The 21314-nt window shown below is 36.6% G+C and overlaps 1 protein-coding gene across 3 annotated transcripts in view; it reads left to right on the forward strand.

Moving 5' to 3' along the window:
* Positions 1-21314, forward strand: part of PLPP1 (phospholipid phosphatase 1) — a 107327-nt gene that overhangs the window by 46397 nt on the left and 39616 nt on the right. For 2 of the 3 annotated variants that reach the window (XM_025892451.2, XM_073905490.1), the window contains exon 2: positions 1661-1815. The exons of the other annotated variant lie outside the window; for it this stretch is intronic. In XM_025892451.2, coding sequence (XP_025748236.1) covers positions 1661-1815 — 155 coding nt within the window. The remainder of the gene's footprint in view (positions 1-1660; positions 1816-21314) is intronic. 3 annotated transcript variants of the gene reach the window in all.

Here is a 21314-nt window from a genome sequence, read left to right on the forward strand (position 1 = left end):
CTGAGACCAGAGGAAATCCAGGTCTCCTACTCCTCCGCCATCTTGCTCCGCCCCCCAGTTCTCACCTGTTAATTTATCCAGATCACTTGCCTCCATGGGAGGCCATATATACACTGACACTGGAAACAGCCTGTATTGGAATCCTGGTTTTACTTCTTATTTGTTTCAGCAAGGGTCCACATTTGTCTAAGCCTCATAATAACTTTATGTGGAAAATGGGAGAAGTGCTATTACCTGCAGGGTTATAGGTAATGATGGAGTTAATCTGTGTAGCCCAGTGCCTGGCATGTGTGAGCATGCAATACACATTGGCTCTAAAATGTTATGTACCTTGAAAACTCCTTGCTCATTCCCTCTGTGCTCTTGTTAGTGCAACCTCATGCTGAACTTGCTTCCTTGTACCACTAAATGCTCTCCCTGAGCCCCTCCCTTTTGCCTGTGGTTTACCTGCTGTTACAGGTTCGATTCAGTTGCCTTTTTAAAAATAGTCTTTTCTAATTACTCTAGTTCACGTTGACCTCTGAATTCCTATAGGACCTTTTATACCATTTTAGAAAGTCACTTTCTGTCTTTTTAATGATATTTCTTTGTAAATTTACATACAGTAAAATTCACTTACTTTGATGTACATTCTGTGAGTTTTGACAAATGCTTAGAGTTATGGGTAACCATCACAATCAAGATACAGAACAATTTCATCACCCCCCAAATATCTATCTTGGTATTGTGGTTTTTTGTTTTTTTTTTTTGGTATTGCGTTTTAAACAATTTCCTCTAATATACATTCTGTTTCTACACGTGAGGTTTAGGCTCTTGAACCTAGTGTCTGTTTTATATTAGTTTGTCTCCCTCTGTGTGGCCTAACCTAGTACTGAGCATATAGTGAGTAGATGCTAGGGTGTTTGAATTGTATAAAACAAAGCGTAAAAACATGGTAAATTTGAACGTACTACGAAGCTACTCATTTAAGTTATTTAACTTCTCTTTAGTCTTTCATTTTACTTGGGCGAAAAATATGAAATGGATATTATTCTTGTATAATTGGCTCAAGTGATTTGGAGCCTTGCAGGGCTAATAAAAATCATTTTAAATTTATCTTTGGGGAAAAAAGGACTAGTTTCTTTCTGTTTTTATTATCAAATACACTTATGGTTTCTATTTTTTGCTAATCCTATTAATTTTTCATGTGAAACAAAAATTTCTATTTTTCCCCTCGAGTATTTTTGGCTGTTACGATGTTATTGATAATTAAATGTATTTACAGTTTTCCCTTTTTTTCTTAAACATATTTAAAATATCGAATAATTCAATTAAAAATAAACTAGTTACAAAATGTAAAATACAAAACTTTCTCGTTTTTTTAACTTTATTTTTCTGTGGGCCAATTTTGCTCTCTTCCCTGGGTATTTCTTTTATTGATTGTCTTTAAAATCAGAGGTCAACGCAAGCAAGAGAATTTATACTTGATAAAGGTGGGGCTGATATGGACAACCTAATGCTGCATGGTTTCCTTTATCTCTACTCTTGGGTATTTTGAAATGTTGATCCTTCTTATAAAGGATCAAATATGGTTAAGATTTGTATCCCATTCAGTAGAGTTTACTTCCTAATGAAGTGAATTGAATTTAACCATGTGTATCTTTTTTCCCTTCCCCAACAGCTTCCATGCCTATGGCTGTTCTAAATTTGAGCCAAATAAATCCATTTCAGAGAGGCTTTTTCTGTAAAGACAACAGCATCCAGTATCCGTACCATGACAGTACCATCACATCCACTGTCCTCTCCATAGTGGGGCTTGGTTTACCCATTTCCTCTGTAAGTAAATTAATAAGTAGGTAGTGATGGGTTTGTTGTGCTGGAGGATGGATGAAGTGATGGAGTAGGGGTGGGAGTAAATCTGTAGTACTGTCTTCACCAGTGTTGACTTGGTGAATGACTAGAGGAATATACCAACTGTTTTCATGTAGGGACAGTGTAACTTCAGTTAAAGGGGATGTTACCCAAAATAACTTGATGTCGTCATGAAGAAATATAGAATGATTATTTTACAATGGAAGGGTTTGTTTAGGTCATTTGGACCAATACTTTATATAAGTGAAGAAAGTTGGGCCCAGACACTTGGTCAAGCCCAGTCAGCTATTTTATGGCAGAGCTGAAACTAAGATTATGTTATTTTATCATATTTTAAATGAATATTGAAACCATAAAAAAGGAGGTAGATTTATTCATTAAAATTGAGAAAACAACTCCGCAGAAAGAATTTAAGTACATATGCAAAATAAAATCCTCAGAATACATCAAAACTTACTATTTTTTAAGTTGTACTGATCTTTAGATAATTCATCAGTTTATAGGATAATACTGGTTTTCATTTTTTTAAGTAATTAGAAACTTTCCTTCTAGGGTTTAGTTTCACAAATTAGGATTAAGATTGGTCCTTGAGATTTTGTGATTACATTCTTTATCCTTGGCTGTGATTACTGAATCTTGCCCCATCCTGTTTCTCTTTATGTGAGTTGGAAATAGAAGAGAAGGAGCAAAGATTTACCTCCTTGAGTGTCTTGGGATTGCAGCAGGTGATGCTGTATTTCTCCTTTAACCAGTTGTCTTTTGGCAGTTGGCTTCCCTAGATAGTTGACTTAAAAATTTTTGTAGTAGCAGACAAAACAGCCTTATTTCAGTAGGACAGGCTAGCTTTTCTTTGCCTATTTTGCCCTGATGTGGTTAAGAATAATAACCTAACTAGTTTTTTAGTTTTCCATTTCATATCTGAGTTCTTTTTTTCTTTTTGGCTAGCAGATTTTTGTTTTGTTTGTTTGTTTGTTTTTGGATGGTCTTTAGCACTATATTGTGAAGGTAAAGGGGACTGGGTTTTTGCGATATATCAAGATACAGTAAATATTTCCATATATTGTCTACATATTCTAATTTGATCATAACTACTTTTATAGCATTAAAAAGGGAGAAAAATTTGGGATTTAGTTTATGGAGATAATTACTTTTTCCCTAAAAATTAAATTCTACCATAACTGGTAACTTTTATTTTAGCCTTCAGGCTGATGAAACAATGTGAAGCAAAGCATATAGTACTGCCACTTAGATGAAAATAGACTGTACTGTCTTACTGTAACTCTACTTGTATGAAGTGCAAGGTGTTGTTGTAGCTGTTATTTTGAGCAGCTATCACTAGGTAAAATTTTAAAAACTATCCCTCTATCTGAGGAGACAGTTGCTTGAAGGTCAGGAAGTTACTTTTAGTTATTTGACTTGGTACATTTCATCTTTTTCTAAAAAAAGTTTAGTTATAAAAATAATAGATACTCATTTCTGAATTTAAGAAAATCTGTTAAAAAGGAAAGAGAAATCATCCTTAGTTCTACTGCCTGAAGACAATTAATATTTTGATGTTGTTTCCTTTAGTTGGACATTCTTTAAGATCATTGTGAGCACTTTGAAAATTCAGTTTTGTTCCTTGGTTTTTACTAATTTTTGTAACAGATAATTTGAGTTATTAATAAATATGAAGAAACATTTAAGTTAACAGCCATAAAGCTAAATTTTTTAAAAAGTGGCAGGAAGTAGTAGTATTTGGCCAGTTTCTGGGCCTTAAATGTGCTGCTGGCTTATGGATTATTATAAGGGTATTCTTACAAATTCCTAGGGTCAGTTTGGTTATTTGTTGTTTTAATAATTTACATAACATTAGATATAGAAGACAATTTTATTTTCTGTAAGGTGATTTACATTTGATGTAACTTAATACACACACATACTTTATAATTTGAGTAGTAAGATTTTGGATGATAAAACATTATTTTTATTAGAGGAAGAACAAAAGAAAGGGGCAGAGGGCAAGGGAGAGAGAATCTCAAGCAGACTCCATGCCCAGCTAGGAGCCCAAAGTAGGGTTTGATCCCACAACCCCGGGATCATGACCTGAGCTGAAATCGAGAGTCAGATGCCCAACCAGCTGAACTACCCAGACGCCCCTGGATGATAAAATATATTTAAGGTCATGCCTTTTTTTTTTTTTTTTTACAGTCTGAGGTCTGTCATCTTTTTAAAAACATTCATCAGCTAATCAAAAAGATGCAACATTCAGAAAACTATAGATTTCTATGTTTTCAGGATTAAGTTTCTTTATGGGTTTTAACGATTCACTTTTTATTTGACATCAGTTTTCTTTCTTCTCCTTTTGGCTTCATGTATCTTCTCCCTCTTATTCCTTGTACATTTACTTTTGTAAACTTTTACATTTCTAGAAAAAGGTAAAATCTTTAATGTGTATGCAAACTCTGAGAGTAATGATAGTAAAAGTAAAGTGTTAAATCCCAAATCCCTATGTTGCAATGAATAAGTACACTTTTTCTAGAGTTTAAAGTATATACAGTTTGGGAATAGAAAACTGTTATCTGTGTTTAATGGGTTATTTTACATTAACTTGAGTAGTGACTGTGAATAGTTGCTTTTTTTAGGTTTTGTTAGTAACTGTGAGTACTTGCTTTTTTTAGGTCTTGATTGCTCTGTGTTACTACCGTATAGTATAAATGTTTAGCCTAAAATAATAGACTGTTAACCTAATAAAGACTATTTTCTGTGGCCAACTTATAAAACTCCTAAGGAGACATTGTATTATTCATAGTGACCTAAACTGCATCATGACAGACTATGGATATATTTGGATGTATGTGAAAAAGGCTTAAACTTTTTATATTACATATACATACATATATTACATATACATAAGTTAGTGAGAAACAGATGAGTGCCCCAACGTTAAATGGGCAAAGAGCATGAACAGAAAGTTGTCTTTTGAAGAAAAGAATTGCCAAAAAATATTTTTAAAAAGATTTGATTTATGGGGCACCTGGGTGGCTCAGTCGTTAAGCATCTGCCTTCGGCTCAGGTCACAATCCCAGGGTCCTGGGATTGAGCCCTGTGTCTGGCTCCCTGCTCAGCGGGGAGTCTGCTTCTCCCTCTGCCTGCCACTCCCCCTGCTTGTGTTCCTGCTCTCACTATCTCTCTCTGTCAAATAAATAAAAAATCGGAAAAAAAAAGATTTGTTTTATTAAAAAGTTCATTTTAAAGCAACACTGAGAAAATGGTTTGGCCTCTTATATTGGCAAAGGGAAAAGCTTTCCCTACCTTATCAAGTATAGAAAACAGGTATAGGGCGCCTGGGTGGCTTGGTCGGTTAAGCGTCTGCCTTCGGCTCAGGTCATGATCTCAGGGTCCTTGGATTGAGTCCCGTATCAGGCTCTCCCCTCGGTGGGGAGTCTGCTTCTCCCTCTGCCCCTCCCCCCACTCATGCGCGCGCGCACGCACACACACGTGCATGTGTGCTCGCTCTCTCAAAAATAAATTTAAAAAATCTAAAAAAATAGAAAACGAGTATTTTATATACAACGTTTGCAGGAGTATAAATTTGTATTAAGAAGAATGTATCATTAGACCTAGAAATTATACTTCTAGGTATAAAATATACCTATATTTTATATGTAGGTATACTTCTAGGTATAAAAGTAGTTTACGCTAAGGAAATAGTAAGTTTCATGCAGAGAATTAGTTATAAGAATGTTAATTACAGCATCATTTTTTTAAAGATTTATTTATTTATTTTGAGAGAGTGAGAATGAGAGAGAGAGAGAGAGAGCACATGAGAGGGGGGAGGGCCAGAGGGAGAAGCAGGTTCCTCGCTGAGCAGGGAACCTGATGTGGGACTCGATCCCGGGACTCCAGGATCGTGACCTGAGCCGAAGGCAGTCGCTTAACCAACTGAGCCACTCAGGCGCCCACAGCATCATTTTTTATAGCAGAAAATTGGAAATAATTTTCCAGGTTCAGGCTTAGGGACTGTTTATGGTATATCCCGGTGATGAAATGTTGTGATATCCATATATTTTATAATTTTTGATATTTATTGACCTAGTAAGATCTCTTTTAATATACTAAGTGGGAAGGGGAAGGAGATGAGAAATAATGGTTTTCTCTGATCACTACTATGTATTACCTTCATTTTATCTCTCACATTTTCATTTTATTTCTTCCTGTGAACACATACTGTTTTGTACAAGGAAGGCTATTTAAAAATTTTAAAACCCACTAGAAATTATCCCATTTTCATTTTGATAAACATGAAGCTTAACTGTCTAAACTGTATACCCATTTTCACATAGTGGTTCCAGAAGCTTAACTGTTCTGTGTGTGGGTTTAGTTTTGTTTGTCTCCAAGAAAGTTCCAAAAGAAAAGATGTTAATAATTATATTTTGAAGATGTACAATAAATCAAAATAAAAACTCCACTCCTTGTTCTTGCTGGGTTGGCTGTGGTCTTGGATGGACCTACTGATAAACCTATATCTGTCTCCTCAAAGACAGAAATTTTGTCTTGCATGTAAACAGTATACTATAATCCAGTTCTGATGCTAACCACCCAGAATTGGCATCAGACTCCACCACTGGTTTAGGGTCACAGTTTCCAAAAAGACTGTCCTCACTTTAGTTGTCAGCTGTAAGTTTGAGGGTCCCCAGGTCACCCAGCTTCTGACCAACTGGCTACAAATCCATGACCCCCTACCCCTACAAGACTGCCCTCATTTCAGATGGCAGCCACAAATTTGGGTGTTCCCAGGCCACCTGTACTTTTGATCAACCTACTACAAATTTGGAAGTTCCCATGACTCTCTCAGGTTTAATAATTCACTAGAATGACTCAGAGAACTCAGGAAAGTGCTTTATTTTTTAATTACATTTTTTTTTAAGTAGGCTTCATGCCCAGCGTGGAGCCTAATGCGGGCTTGCACTCATGACCCTGAGATTGAGACCTGAGCTGAGATCAAGAGTCAGACACTCAACCGACTGAGCCACGCAGGCTCCCCATTACAGTTTTTTATAAAGGATCCAAATCAGTACCAGCCAAATGAAGATACACTTAAAGTGAAATGTGGACGTTGGGGGAAGCCTGAATGCAGAATTTCTGTGCCCTCTCCCAATGGGATCAAGGCTTGTCACCCTCCCAGCACTCTGGTGTATTCACAAAGCTTCAAGTGTTTGGTGTTTTTATTGGGTTTCACTTACTTCATATTTGATTAAGTATGATTGAACCATTGGCCCTCTGATTGAATCTCAATCTCAAGTCCCCTTTCCCTGGGGACTCCCTGGGGCTCCAAGCCCTCCGATCACATGGCTGATCTTTCTGGTGATCATACCCATCCAGAGTCATTATGTCAGCATAAACTCAGGTGTGATTTAACAGATTCATGAATAACAAAAGTATTCCTGTTACTCAGGAAATACCAAGAATTTAGTCTCTTCATAGGAGCCAGAGACAAAGGCCAGTCAAATTCTTTGTTACAGACACATCTTTTTATCTTTAACTCTGTGGACTTGGTGCCTTGAACACAATTCAGCACTCAGGTGTTGGTTGGTATAGAGTAATTTTAGGAAGAGGTTTTAGTTTTTCCCCTTTTTTAAGTCTACCAACCAAAGTTTATTGAGGAATTAGAGGTTTTCTCCCTTATAAGATTTCTATTATTAAAGAAAACATGATGCTGACACTTGTTAAAATGGTGAGGAAGACTTTATTCAAGATTATTGCAATAGGAGCAAGAGATGGAGCTCAGCTCTGAATATAGCAGGGACAGTGGGGATTTATAGCCAAGGAGCAGGGTGTGGAGGTCAGGAGATGGAAAATCACTAAGAGAAGACATCAAGGGTAGCAGGATTCTTGCAAAACTAATAGGATTCTTCTTCAGGGTATACCAGGACTTTAGACATCAAAAGTTGGGAATAAGGAACTTGATCAAGTATCAAGTGTGATCAGATACCAACAATTGGGGGATTCTTACTGAGGCTGGGCTGTACAGGACAAACACAGAAGGCCAAGGTCGAAGCCTCGTTGAGAAGAGAGTTTAGAGGAAGCTAAAATTTGGTCAAGGAGAGAGTCTTTGTCACAATCTACTGTTGTTAATGATGAACTTCATCTTAAGTATTTATTGTATATTATGTTATTAGCTCATGATAGAACATTTATATAAACCTATCTTAATGTGCAAAAAACTTTCAAGTTCATTTTAATACTGTGTTATTTGAATTCCTGTTATGTTTCCATTGTTTGAAGTGTTTGTCTATTAGAATTCCCTTACTCTAGGATGTGGATCATTCCAGTTTTTGGTTTTAGTGAAGTCATTCTAGGTTATTATTACAAAAAACAGAAATGTCAATAGCCTCCTAAGCCACAATTTAAAATAATGTACTTTGGATTATCTTTTCGACAGTTGTGTGGGTAAACATAACCAAAAAATGCTTGGCTTTTGTATAGCATTCAGCACAAGTATTTTTCTAGCATTGATCATTCCTAAGATTTAGTGGAATATGTTAAGTAGATAGTATTAAGAATTTTAAGGGATAAAACACAACTTAGAAAAAATATTTTTCTCTGTTTTTGGTATTGTGATTGCTTTCAATTTAATTTTTTTAAAGATTTTATTTATTTATTCATGAGAGACAGAGAGAGAGAGAGAGAGAGGCAGAGGGAGAAGCAGGCTCCCAAGGAGCAGGGAGCCTGATGCGGGACTCGATCCCAGGACCCTGGGATCATGACCTGAGCCGAAGGCAGACGCTTAACCATCTGAGCCACCCAGGCGCCCTCAATTTAATTTTTTAAAAATTCTTTTACTCCCTTTATTAACGCCTGAGGAAAAAGACAGTATGGAATAACTCTTTTGGGTTGAATTGTTATAGAATACTGTATCTGCGAAGTTTGAGATTTGGTAATGTTTGAGAGGATGAGGGAGATCATTTACTGTGTGTATATGGATTTTCTGAAGTTCTTTGTTTTTGGCACACAGTTTAAAAAATCCTGTTTCTTTAGGGTGATCTAAAAAAGACAAATTAGGCCCAATTTTTTGAGTAGCTACTTAGATGATAATAAGAAATTGCTAGTGACGAAGAAGAAAGAATAGATGGATTAATATATTTTTATAAGGTATAAGGTAATCTATAAGTAAAGTATTGTTCATGGTCAGAGTGTCCATAAATGCCCTCCACTGGTGTTTGTTGGCTTTTATGGCATGGCAAGTCTCTCTTGACACTCTTTCCTGTACTAGTCCAGAAACTGGTATCAAAACAGTGTATTGTTCCACTTGCCATGTTAACATAGGTGCTGTGGCTGCCTTTTTCCAGATTCGCCCCAACAGGCACAAGGAAATATGGTTTACTAGGGTAGGCATGATCTCTTTTGCTCCATTGTGTCCATAGCGCCAAACACAGTGCTTGGTATGTCATAATTGTTTAAAAATATAGTTAGAAGGGTGCCTGTGGGTGGCTCAGTTGGTTAAGTGTCTGACTATTGATTTCAGCTCAGGTCGTGATCTCAGGGTCCTGTGGCAGGCTCCCTGCTTAGCGGGGGGTCTGTTTGTCTCCCTTACTCTCTGCCCCCCGCCCCCTGCTCACTTGCATGTTCTTTCTCTAAAATAAATAAATAGATCTTTAAAAATATAGGTAGAAAAAAATTAATGAAACACTACTACATGTGAAATGAGTAAGATTGTTGCTTTAATAATAATTATGACCATGAAAATAAACCTTAACTTTTTGTAAATACAGTGTATTTCCAGGTTATCTTTAATATGAGATACCTCATTGAAACAGCTTTTCAGGAAAAAATGGAACACTATTATATTGGATATATATCCTAATTACAAATATCTTAAAATATGGGGGAAATAGCCATTCAAATTAAAGATATATAGTATTATGGATGTGGGTTTCTTAGGTTGGAAAAAAGTTTTATTGTTTACTTATTCCCATATGGAGCTATGTTTCCTGTCAACGTTGTTATGGAAAGTACTGATTCAATCAGTTGCTCTGAGCAATTTTTCCAGCATGCTTTCTGTATATAATTGTCACAAAGTGAAGTTATACCAGATGTATCCCTAAATAATTTGCCCTCATCACAGACTTTTTTTTATTTAAGATTGCTTTTCATGCTATGTTTGGAAGACGTAGTGTGTAGATTTAGTATATTAATGATTATATATTCATTTTATGGAACCCTTGAAAATATTTTGATAAATTTTAACTTATATTGGATGTACTTAGAGGAGAGAAGAGTTACATAAATATTGAGTATATTACTGCCAGTAATGAAAACTGAAGTTCTCTTCATGTCACAGTAGCCAAGCTTACTCAGTTTCACTGTTGTTTTCCTAAATGCTGTGACTTTTTAAGGGATTCACTGGGAAAAAATATCTTCTCATATAATCTTCTTAAAAAGAGTTTCTGGGATGGGGCGCCTGGCTTAGTCATTTAAGGGACTGACTCTTGGTTTTGGCGAAGGTCATGATCTCAGGGTTGGTGTCAAGCCCCTTATGGGGCTCCATGCTCAATGGGGAATCTGTTTGAGATTCTCTCTCTCCCCCTCTGCTCCTCCCCGCTGCTCACGCATGTGTTCTTTCTCTAAAATAAATCTTTAAAAAAAAAATAGTTTCAGGGGTTGTTATGGAATGCCTTTGCTAGTAAGGTTAAGGGGTGAAGAACAACTTTTGCTTCCCACACTGAGCACAACTCCACTACCTAGTAGACATTATCTTCTAACTTTTCTACTGCATTTCTTGACAAATTTGTAGGATTTGAATGGGTTGAATGTTATTTCTAGAGGAAAACTCTGATTTTTGAGAAGTCCTAAAATCTTTTTATACTAAACAAGCTTCATCAGTGAATTGTATGTGATAAGACAATTGAAATTAAAATGTTCATTTTGCTTACAACCAGGAATTAGGTCTTCTTACCATCTAAACTTGCTTTCAGGGGCACCTTGCTGGCTCAGTTGGTGTAGTGTGTGAGTTTTGGTCTGGAGCTTGTGAGTTTGAGCCCCACATTGGGTGTAGAGATTACTTAAAATCTTAAAAAAAATAAATAAACTTGCTTTCAGAGTTAAATCTCCTCACCCCCCACCCCCCGCTTTTTCAAGCAAAAGTGACATAATTGAATTTAGTAAACACTGAGTTGGCAAAATGGCCAAGTTGAAATATATTTTTGATGGATATAATGAAATTAACATGCAGTTATTTTAGGATATATGAAAAAGGTCAAATTTATTTTCTTTCCATTAATTCTTTTTTTAAAGATTTTATTTACTTGAGAGAGAGTATGAGCACAAGCAGCAGGAGTGGCAGGCAGAGGGAGAAGCAGGCTTTCTGCTGAGCAAGGAGCCCGATGCAGGACTTGATCCCAGGACCCTGGGATCATGACCTGAGCCAAAGGCAGACTGAGCCACCAGGCATCCCTCCTTTCCATTAATTCTTAACCTTTTTGTAAAACAAACCAATTTTTTTTTTTTACAAATTCATCTCTGAATATATGAAAATATTAGTATGATCCTTGTGGATCAAAGAGTATGAAGGCAGAGTGTGTCAGTATGACTTATTTCAGAAGTGTCATCTGACGTACTTTAGATAAAAGCGTAGGCATTTGGGGTGCCTGGCTAGCCCAGTTGGTGGAACATGTGACTCTTGATCTCCAGGTTGTGAGTTTGAGCCCCATTTGTGATGTGGAGTATACTTAAAAAAAAAAAGTAAAGGCATTTCTGATAATATTTCATTATTTTTCTCTTTCGTAAGTAGTATTTTGAAAACTGTAGGTCGGGATGTTCTTTACTTTTTTAGGTTTTAAGAAATTGGTTGGACCCAATTCTATATAACAAATTGACTGAAACCCCATTTCTTTGAAAGCTTTTTTTGTAATTAAAAATAAATTTTCATCTTGAATTTGGCAATGAGTTTTTAGATAATGACACCAAAAGCATGATCCTTGAAGTAAATAATTGGTAAGTTGGGCTTCATTAAAATTAAAAACTTCTGCTCTGCATATAGCCACAGACTGAGGGAAAATATCTATAAAACACCTATCTAATAAAGGACTGTATCTGAAATATACAAAGAACTCTTAAAACTCAACAATAAGAGAACAAACTACCCAACTGAAAAGTAGGGAAGAGATCTGAACAGACAGTCACCTCACCAAAGCAGATATACAGATGGCAAATAAATGTATAATAGGTTGGCCAATATCTTCATTAGGGAGTTGTAAATTAAAATAATAACGAGATACCACTACACACCTATTAGAATGGTTAAAATCCAAAACACTGACAACAACTGCTGGTGAGGATGTGGAGCAACGGAAGTTTTCATTCATTGCTGGTGGCACTGTAAAATGGTACAGTCACTCTGGAAGACGGTTTGGCAGTTTCTTAGAAAACTAAACATAATCTTATATGATCTAACAGTTGTGCTCCTAGCTATTTACCCAAATGAATTCAAAACTTAGGTCACGCAAAACCAGCACACAATATTTAGAGTAGCAGCTTTATTCATAATTGCCAAAATTTGAAAACCACTGTGATTTCCTTCGGAAGGTGAATGGATAAACTGTGGTATGTCTTTATGATGGAATATTATACAGTGCTACAAAGAAGTGAGCTATCCAGTCATAAAAAGACATAGAAGAACCTTAAATGTGTATTGTGAAATGAAAGAAGCCATTCTGAAAAGGCTACATAGGGTATGCTTCCAACTATATGACATTCTGGAAAAGGCAAAACTTTGGAGACAATAAAACGATGGATCAGTGGTTGCCAGGTGTTTGGGAGAGGACAGAGGAGGGATGAGGGATTGGAGTACAGAAGATTTTTAGGGCAGTGAATCTATTCTCAATGAAGCTATAGTGGTGGATGCATGTCATTATGTATTTGCCAAACACATAGAATGTACAACAAAGAATAACCCTAATGTGAACTATGGAGTTTAGTTAATAGTGTATCAGTATTGATTCTTCAGTTATAACAGAAAGACATTGATAGTACTTTACAAATTCAGTCTTTACAAGGAAAAAACAAGGAACTGAAATCTTGTGGCACTTACAGTCTGATAATTAAGATACATTTAGTACATTTTATGTGGGGGGCCCATTACTGTTGCAGGCTTTATTATGCAATAAAACTTGAATGCATTTAAAATTTCTTGGCTTCCTGAAAAATAATAGGTTGAATTTAGAAACATTTTTTAATAGTGAAGATTTTATCTAAATACAGATTCACAGTCCATTATCCAAAACTCTTGGAGCCAAAACTTTTTGAGTTTTTGAAAGGTTATATGATTCATATACCTTATGTAACATTCTTGGCAGGGTCTAGAACATAATCAAAGACATTAAGATCTATATAGTGAAATATGACTAGTCCAAGTAAGTGAGGTAAATAAAGGCTAGGATCATTTCTTCATTTCTTCAGGTTAAGTTTTGCCATTAGTAAGTTCTGGTCAGAATTTTGAGGGTCTTGAATCTTAGAATAAGGGATTGTGGGCCTTTTAAAGAAAGCTCATTTAAAATTATTTAATTCCTTGGTCATGTTGTATGGTTACCTTAAACACATGTTTAAAAATCCTTCATTTAGTTTCTGCTGAGAAACAGGACCTGTGTTTAAAAGTTTAAGTTTAAAACTGCTTATGTGAAACTACCTTATTTGTGATTGGAGTGCAGGATTGGTGATGTAAGCCATAAAAAATAAACATGTCCAATGCAGCACAAGGATTTTGAATACTACCTTATTCAGTAATTGTGAAGTGTGAGCAAAAATAGTGTCTGTAAAGAAGTCACTCATGAAACATTTTGATGTTTCCCTGTAGCCATAAATAGCTTATGTTGTGTATCTAGCTTTCTGGAAGATCACTTAATATTCTATTGTAGCCACATTCCTGTGGGTTCCTTCTTTAAATAAGAATTTTAAAAAAATCCTCCACCATTTTTGTCAATTTTTAAAGATTATTTGAGAGAGAATGAGTGAGCTAGAGACAGAGAGCATGAGCAGGGGAGGGGAAGGAGAGGGAGAAGCAGAATCCCTGCTGAGCAGGGAGCCCGATGCAGGGCTCCATCCCAGGACCCCAGGATCATGACCTGAACTGAGGGCAGATGCTTAACTGAGCCACCCAGGCACCCCGAATTCTGCATTACTTGCAGAAAGAAAACTTTGTGTGTTTTTAGCTCTGTTTTTGGACTGTGAACAGTCAGCACCAGTTCAGAGCATGGATTCAGAGCAACCACCTTTTATTTTTTTTATTTTTTTAAAGATTTTATTTATTTGACAGAGAGAGCACAAGCAGAGGGAGAGAGAGGGAGAAGCAGGCTCCCTGCTGAGCAAGGAGCCCGATGTGGGACTCGATCCCAGGACCCTGGGATCATGACCTGGGCCGAAGGCAGCCGCTTAACCGACTGAGCCACCGAGGCGTCCCTGGAGCAACCACCTTTTAGAAGGCAGATCCCAGTTGCTGTTCACCAGAGTAGGTAGCAGCGGGGAGTACTCTTTTTAATCAAATGACTTTCCAGCAGCTGTTCTTGGCTTGGCTATCTTGGCTTAGATGGTGGGGTAGGGTGGGGATCTAATTTGTGATGTCGTTGTATCTAGGGGGGTTATAAGTAGAGGTCACTGGCAGGGCAGTAAAAGTGGGGTGAATGGTCTAGTGATTCAGTGATTTTTCCCAGTAGAATACATGGGAGTTGTTGGGGCGCCTGGGCGGCTCAGTCATTAAGCCTCTGCCTTCGGCTCAGGTCATGATCCCAGGGTCCTGGGATCAAGCCCCGCATTGGGCTCCCTGCTCAGCGGGAAGTCTGCTTCTCCCTCTCCCTCTGCCTACTGCTCCGCCTGCTTGTGCGCTCTCTCTCTCTCTCTGTCAAATAAATAAATAAAATCTTAAAAAAAAAAAAAGAATACATGGGAGTTGTGAAGCACAGTGTACCAATCATGTGTTCAGTTAAATATATATGTTCAATCAGATACATTCTTTTTTTTTTTTAAGATTTTATTTATTTATTTGACAGAGAGAGAGACAGCGAGAGAGGGAACACAAGCAGGGGGAGTGGGAGAGGGAGAAGCAGGCTTACCGCGGAGCAAGGAGCCCTATGCTGGGCTCTATCCCAGGACCCTGGGATCATGACCTGAGCCGAAGGCAGTCGCTTTACAACTGAGCCACCCAGGCGCCCCAATCAGATACGTTCTTATACTTGAGTGTTAATCTTATGATATACCTAAAACCATTCTTTTAGGAGCTCTCAAAATTTGAGAGAAAAAACATAAGGTTTCTTTCAAATTAATTTCTCTGTAACTTGGGGGTAGAGAGTATACCCTCATTTAATTTTAGCTGTACATTACCTGTTTCCAGGGTGGAGAGTAGTTCTATTTTGTGTGTCCTAATAGGAAAATCATTGGCCAAGGAGATGAAAAGAGTAACTGGAAAGGCTCCCATTTTGTTTACTATAGAATTTTGCTTATTCTCTTTGAAATTATTGTAATCTGGGTGCTTGTTCTGTGGTTTAGAACTTTTTCATATATGGTAAATATAGGCTGTGTTCTATCACATGAGTGTCTCCTGTGTATGAATTACTACTATGTTACAGATTCTTTATCTTCCCATGGCAGCTCTCTGAAGCTGGTAGGTATTTTTCCTTTATAGCTATCAAAGGGCATAGTTGGGATTTTAACCTCAAGTCTGCCTTACTCTGTTGGTCACATTCTTTTTGACAATACTTCATTGTCTTCAGTGTGGAGTGGGCCTATTTTGATGGAAGTGGGTAAGTCCTGTAAATTCTTCTGTTTTGGTTTTCTGTTGTCATTTGGAAGTTATGAATGTGAGTCAAGGTGGTGAAAATTAGATTAGGGAAGAGTGGCAGGAAGCTTGGGTTAGGGTGATAGCAGCCACCAAAGCTTAAGGTGGAGCTTGTCTGTCTAGGTTGACTTTATCTCCTGGAGTAATTTCTGAATCCTGACCTAAACTCCTTGAGAGTGAATATTTGAATTTGAATCTGTTTCTTTGCTCCACTCCTGAAATTCAGTGTGACTTTATACAAGTCACTTAAATCGTTTATGTGTATTTCTCTAACTGAAAAAGAATGTTCTTCTGTTCATTAGAAAGCCATGAGAAGAGCACGGGTTTCACTGACGCAAATAATAGACCAGTTTCAAAGTCTGTCCTTGTTCCTAAGCATAGAGTTCACTGATATTGCTCCCAGTGTAGCAAACCACTTTGGTGTTGTATTTTGGAGAAAGCCACTGCCAATTACTCATCTTTTAAGTGGAAGCAAAATGCTTTGCATGTACTTTTTACCCCTAATCTTTTCTTATTGTCTAATTTTACTACTCATTTAGGGTTTTCATAAGCTTTTCTGTAGACCTTAGAATAACTCTAGAAGAATTTCTGGTGGTTTATTGTACTTGAACATAGTTCAGTAGCCTTCTTGGGAATCTTTCAAGAATAAGCTGATCCTCCCCCTCCCCAAATTTAATAAGAAATTCTCAGTTCCCTTAATTTTTCTACTTCAGAGATCCATTTCATTGTCTGTCTCAGCCATTAAACTTCCTTGATCATATCCTACCTGATGCCATTTCTAATAAATTAAACCCCTCCATAATCTGAGTTTTAAGCACTCTGCTTTCTAATCATCACCTTCATGAAAACAATTCCTCTCAGACATCAGCAGTTTCTAAGTTGTTAAATCTAAAGATTTTTTAAAATTTATTTATTTGAGAGAGAGAATGAGAGAGAGCACGAGAAGGGAGAGGGTCAGAGGGAGAAGCAGGCTCCCCGCTGAGCAGGGAGCCCGATGTGGGACTCTATCCTAGGACTCCAGGATCATGACCTGAGCTGAAGGCAGTTGCTTAACCGACTGAGCCACTCAGGCGCCCCTGTAAGTTGTTAAATCTAGTGGTCTTCATCTTACTTGATCTATCAGCAGCATTCAGAAAACACTTAAAACATGTTTTATTTTGAAATAATTTTAGACTCTCCTACAAGTTGCAAAACTAGTTCAGAGAGTTCTGGTCCCTTCACCCAGGTTCCTCCAGGGTTAACATGGGTGTGGGGTGTGTGTGTGTGTGTGCGTGTGTGTGTGAAATTCTATGAAATTTATCACATGTAGAGATTTGTGTAACTGTTCAGAACTGTTGATCACCCCAGAGAAACTCCCTCAGATTGTCTCTTTCTAGTCACACTCTCCCCCAGTCCGTAACACTTGACAACCAATGATCTATATTCTCCATCACTATAATTTTGTCATTTATGTTATATAAATGGATTCATATAGTATATATTTGAAGTTGGCCTTCTGAAATGGACCTTTTTTTTTTTTACTCACAGTTGAGCCCATCAATAATTTATTTTTTTACTGTTGAGTAATAGATGGATGTATTGTAGTTTATTTTTCTGTTTGTCTGAAGGACATCTTGGTTATTTCCAGTTTTTGACCATTACAAGAAAAGCTCTATGAGTTTCATTTTTGTGTGTGTGTGTATGGATGACTAATTATTCCAACATCATTTACCAAAAAGATTCTTCCTTCTCCATTGGATTGCTTTTGTATCTTTGTAAAAAAAAAAAAAAGTTGGCTGTATTTGTATGGGTGAACATAAGCTTTCTTTCTTTCTTTCTTTTTTTTTTTAAGTTTTCATTTTTCTAGGGTAGATACCCACTAGTGGAATTGCTGTCTTTTGGTAAATGTATGTTTAAATTTCTAAGAAACTGCTAAACTGTTTTTAGAGTGGCTATACCATTTTTCATTCTCACCAGAAATAGCTAAGAGGTCCACTTGTGCATCTTCACCAGCACTAATGATGTATTTTTCATTTTAGCCATTTTAATAAGTGTGCAGTGATGTGTCCTTAGGGCTTTAATTTGCTTTTCTCTAATGGCTATTGATGTTGAACATCTTTTCAAGTGGTTGCTGCATATCCATGTATCCTCTTTGGTCAAGTGAATGTTCAAGTTTTTGCTTATTTTCTGGTGAGATTTCAATTTACTTATTTATATTAATTTTTTTTCTGTGGAGTTTAGAGAGATCTTCATTTATTCTGGCTAAATAAGTCTTTTGTTGACTATATGATTTGCAAGTACTTTTTTCCCTGTCTGTATCTTGTCTTTTCATTCTGTTAAATGTCTTTGAGAGCAAAAATTAATTTTGAAGAATAAAGTTAATTGATTTTTTTCTTTTTTTTTTAAAGATTATTTATTTGAGAGAGAAAGAGAATGAACGGGGGAGAGGCACAGGGAGAGGGAGAAGGAGAGAAGCGACTCCCCATTGAGTGGGGAGCCTGATGAGGGGCTCAATCCCATGACCCTGAGATCATGACCTGAGCTGATTTCAATCAAGAGTCAGACGCTTAACTGAGTGAGCCACCCAGGCGCCCTGGTATTTTTTTCTTTTATAGACTGTGTTTTTGGTGTTGTATCCAAGAACTCTTCACCTGATCCTATTACAAAGACTTCTAAAACTGTTTTCTTCTAAAAGTTTTATAGTTTTCCGTATTGTTCTATCTCTGTGATCCATTTTGTGTTAAGTTTTGTATGAAGTATGAGGTTATGTTGAGGTTCATTTTTTTTGTATGTGTGTATGTATGACCAGTTGTTCCAACATCACTTGCTAAAAAGACTCTCTCCATTGAATTACTTTTGTACCTTTTTGAAAAAACAGTTAGTTGGCTGTACTTGTGTGGGTATATTTCTGGACTTTGTTCTTCCTCCATCAATATATATGTCTTTCCTTCCTCGTGTATCATGTCTTAATTACTGTAGCTTTATATTGGGCGGTAAAATTATATATTGAGTAGCTAAAAATCAAATGGGAAAAATAAAGTAGAGCTACAAAATGTAGCTCAAAAATTTCATGAAGTGTAACTCCTCCAACTGTATTTTTTTCAGAATTGTTTAGCTGTCTAGTTCCCTTGTCTTTGCACATAAATTTTAATTTTTTTTAAAAAAATAGGGGCTTGAATTCATGACCCTGAGCTCAAGACCTGAGCTCCACATGAATTTTATAATCAGCATATCTACAAAAGAAATATGGCCAGAATTTTTATAAGAATTGCATTATAGCTATAGATCGATTTGGGGAGAATTGACATTATTACCTTGCTCAATCTTTCAATCCATGAAGATGATGTCTTTAAACTTAGGAAAAACACCATTTCATCAGTGTTTTGCAGTTTTCAGCATACAGATCCTATATATATGTACTTAGGTTTATACTTAAGTATTTAAATTTTTTGAACTGTTATTAATGGTATTGTGCCTTTTAATTTTGGTTTCCAGCTGTTCATTGCTATTATATAGACATATGATTGACCTTATAGCCTATGACCTTGCTACACACACTTAATTCTAGGACTTTTGCAATAGATTCCTTGGGATTTTCTCTACTCCCCTGATTTTAATTCTTCCTTACTGGCTGCTTTTTCTCATTCTTTGCAAGTTCCTTCTCTTCTGACTTTTTAATTTTGGAGTGCTCTGGGTATCAGTTCTTGAATCCTCTTTTCTATCTATACTCATTTCTTGGTGATCTCATCCAGTTTCATAGCTCTGATACCACCTCTGCCAAATTTACATCTTCAGCTTGGACCTCTCCCCCAGTGGGCTTTATGTCCAACTTCCTACTTGATATGCCTACTAATGGGCACCTCAAACTTGATATATCAAAGTATGAACTCTTAAATCTATCCTTTGCCTGCTCTGATATTCAGTCTCCAATCTTCCCTTTCTCAGTTAATTTAACTTTATTTTTTATTTTATTTTTTCAAAAGATTTTTATTTTAATTTTTTAAGTAGGCTCCATGCCTAACATGGGGCTAAAGCTCACAACCAACCCTTAGATCACGAGTTGGGTCTTCTACTGACTGAGCCAGCCAGCCACCTCCCCCTCCCCCCCTCCCTGCTGTGGTCTCTCAAATAGAAAACCTTGGGGTCATCCTTCACTCCTCTTTTCTCACACTCCTATCCAATCCATCCATCAACAAATACTGTTGACTCTACTTTGTAAGTGACTTCACAACTTGACCACTATAAGATCTGTACTGTATCTGCAGTTACGTCTCCCCTCAGACTAGTGCCTGGTACAGAGTAGTAAGACCCCACTTAATTGTTGAATTGAATGATTGCTTCTTTATTAAAGAAATGGTACTCAAGACTTTGAGATTTTACCTTCTCTAGTTGAATTATATTATCTCTTAATGTTGACAAAAAGAAGTTATTTTTATATCTTCCTTAAGTTTCCTGAATTCATCAGACTTCTATTACAGATGGAGTTCCATAAGATTGTGGTCTGTATACTGAATTGTGTTCAAATGTAGTTAATATTAAACTTTTCAAGGTTCTTTAAGATTTAGTGATAGAATTTTCAAATAGGAGAATGTTCTAGTTTCAGTTAATTTTAGTTATAATTTCTTATGCTGGTTGAAAAAAATTATTTTTCATAAAAAAAACCCCTGCCTCTAGTAAAGATTAATATTAATGAAATATACTCATATCAGCACTCTATGTAACATGAGAGTGTGTTATATATAAGGTGACTGCTCTAAATTGTTTACAGCAAAAGAAAAACATTCAGTGCTTTAAGTAATAAAACTGATCTTATTTTCTTCTTCTTGAATCTTGTTTTTTGGTGTAGTTCAATAATTATTTTTGTTTCTGGTTTATTCCGTTTCCTGAACCTTATTTTATCATGTACTCCCATGTACCCGAGTACACTTTATTTTATGCATGAATGGAGCAGAGTAACTTCACAGGTTCTCTTAGTCACCACAGTTTCATGCTCTTTAAATATAAGCAGAAGGAAAAGAAGGCATTGACATATTCTTTTTACTATTTTATTAAGTATAATTATATCTTAGGTCCTCACTAGCATCTTTGACAACTCGTATTTTCAAAATTGACTCTTTCCTACTGGGAATTTCCCCATTGGTGAGTAAACAAAGTAGGTTTTCAAATGAACTAATAAAGAAGGTAGACTAAATAAACACCTCCCTTATCTGTCTAGCCTAGGGCCACAGTGAAGTATTAAAAGTAACAACAGACCCGTTTATTCTACAGTTCAGTCTGTACCTTTACATTTTTTATAGTTCTAGTCTCCATCTACATCCTCCCCTTCTTGTTCAGGCGTTAGGAGAATATGATCCCTGAGATATTTCACAAATGGACATCGTCCTCTCTGTTTGGTGGTATATTTTATCTGCCAGTGGGGTATGTTCCTCTTCGAGGCTACTGAAGTGTGGTGTCTGATAGTTTTGTGTCCGGATTTCTCAGGCTGATGTTTACTGCTCTTAGCCTTGGGGAAGTATGTCCCTTAATGATTTGCTGCTGTGGACTCAGGAATTGCATGCCACTCTTTCCTGAGCATCAGATAGTTTTATAACCCCTAATGGAATACCATTTTACAGTAAAAAAGAACAAGATACCAGTCTATGCTACACCATTGATGAACCTTAAAACATTATTTTGT

This window comes from Callorhinus ursinus, unplaced genomic scaffold, assembly GCF_003265705.2.
Source record: "Callorhinus ursinus isolate GAN/ISIS: 27379988/994484 unplaced genomic scaffold, GSC_fseal_2.0 scaffold23, whole genome shotgun sequence".
In the NCBI taxonomy this organism is placed as follows: Eukaryota; Metazoa; Chordata; class Mammalia; order Carnivora; family Otariidae; genus Callorhinus; species Callorhinus ursinus.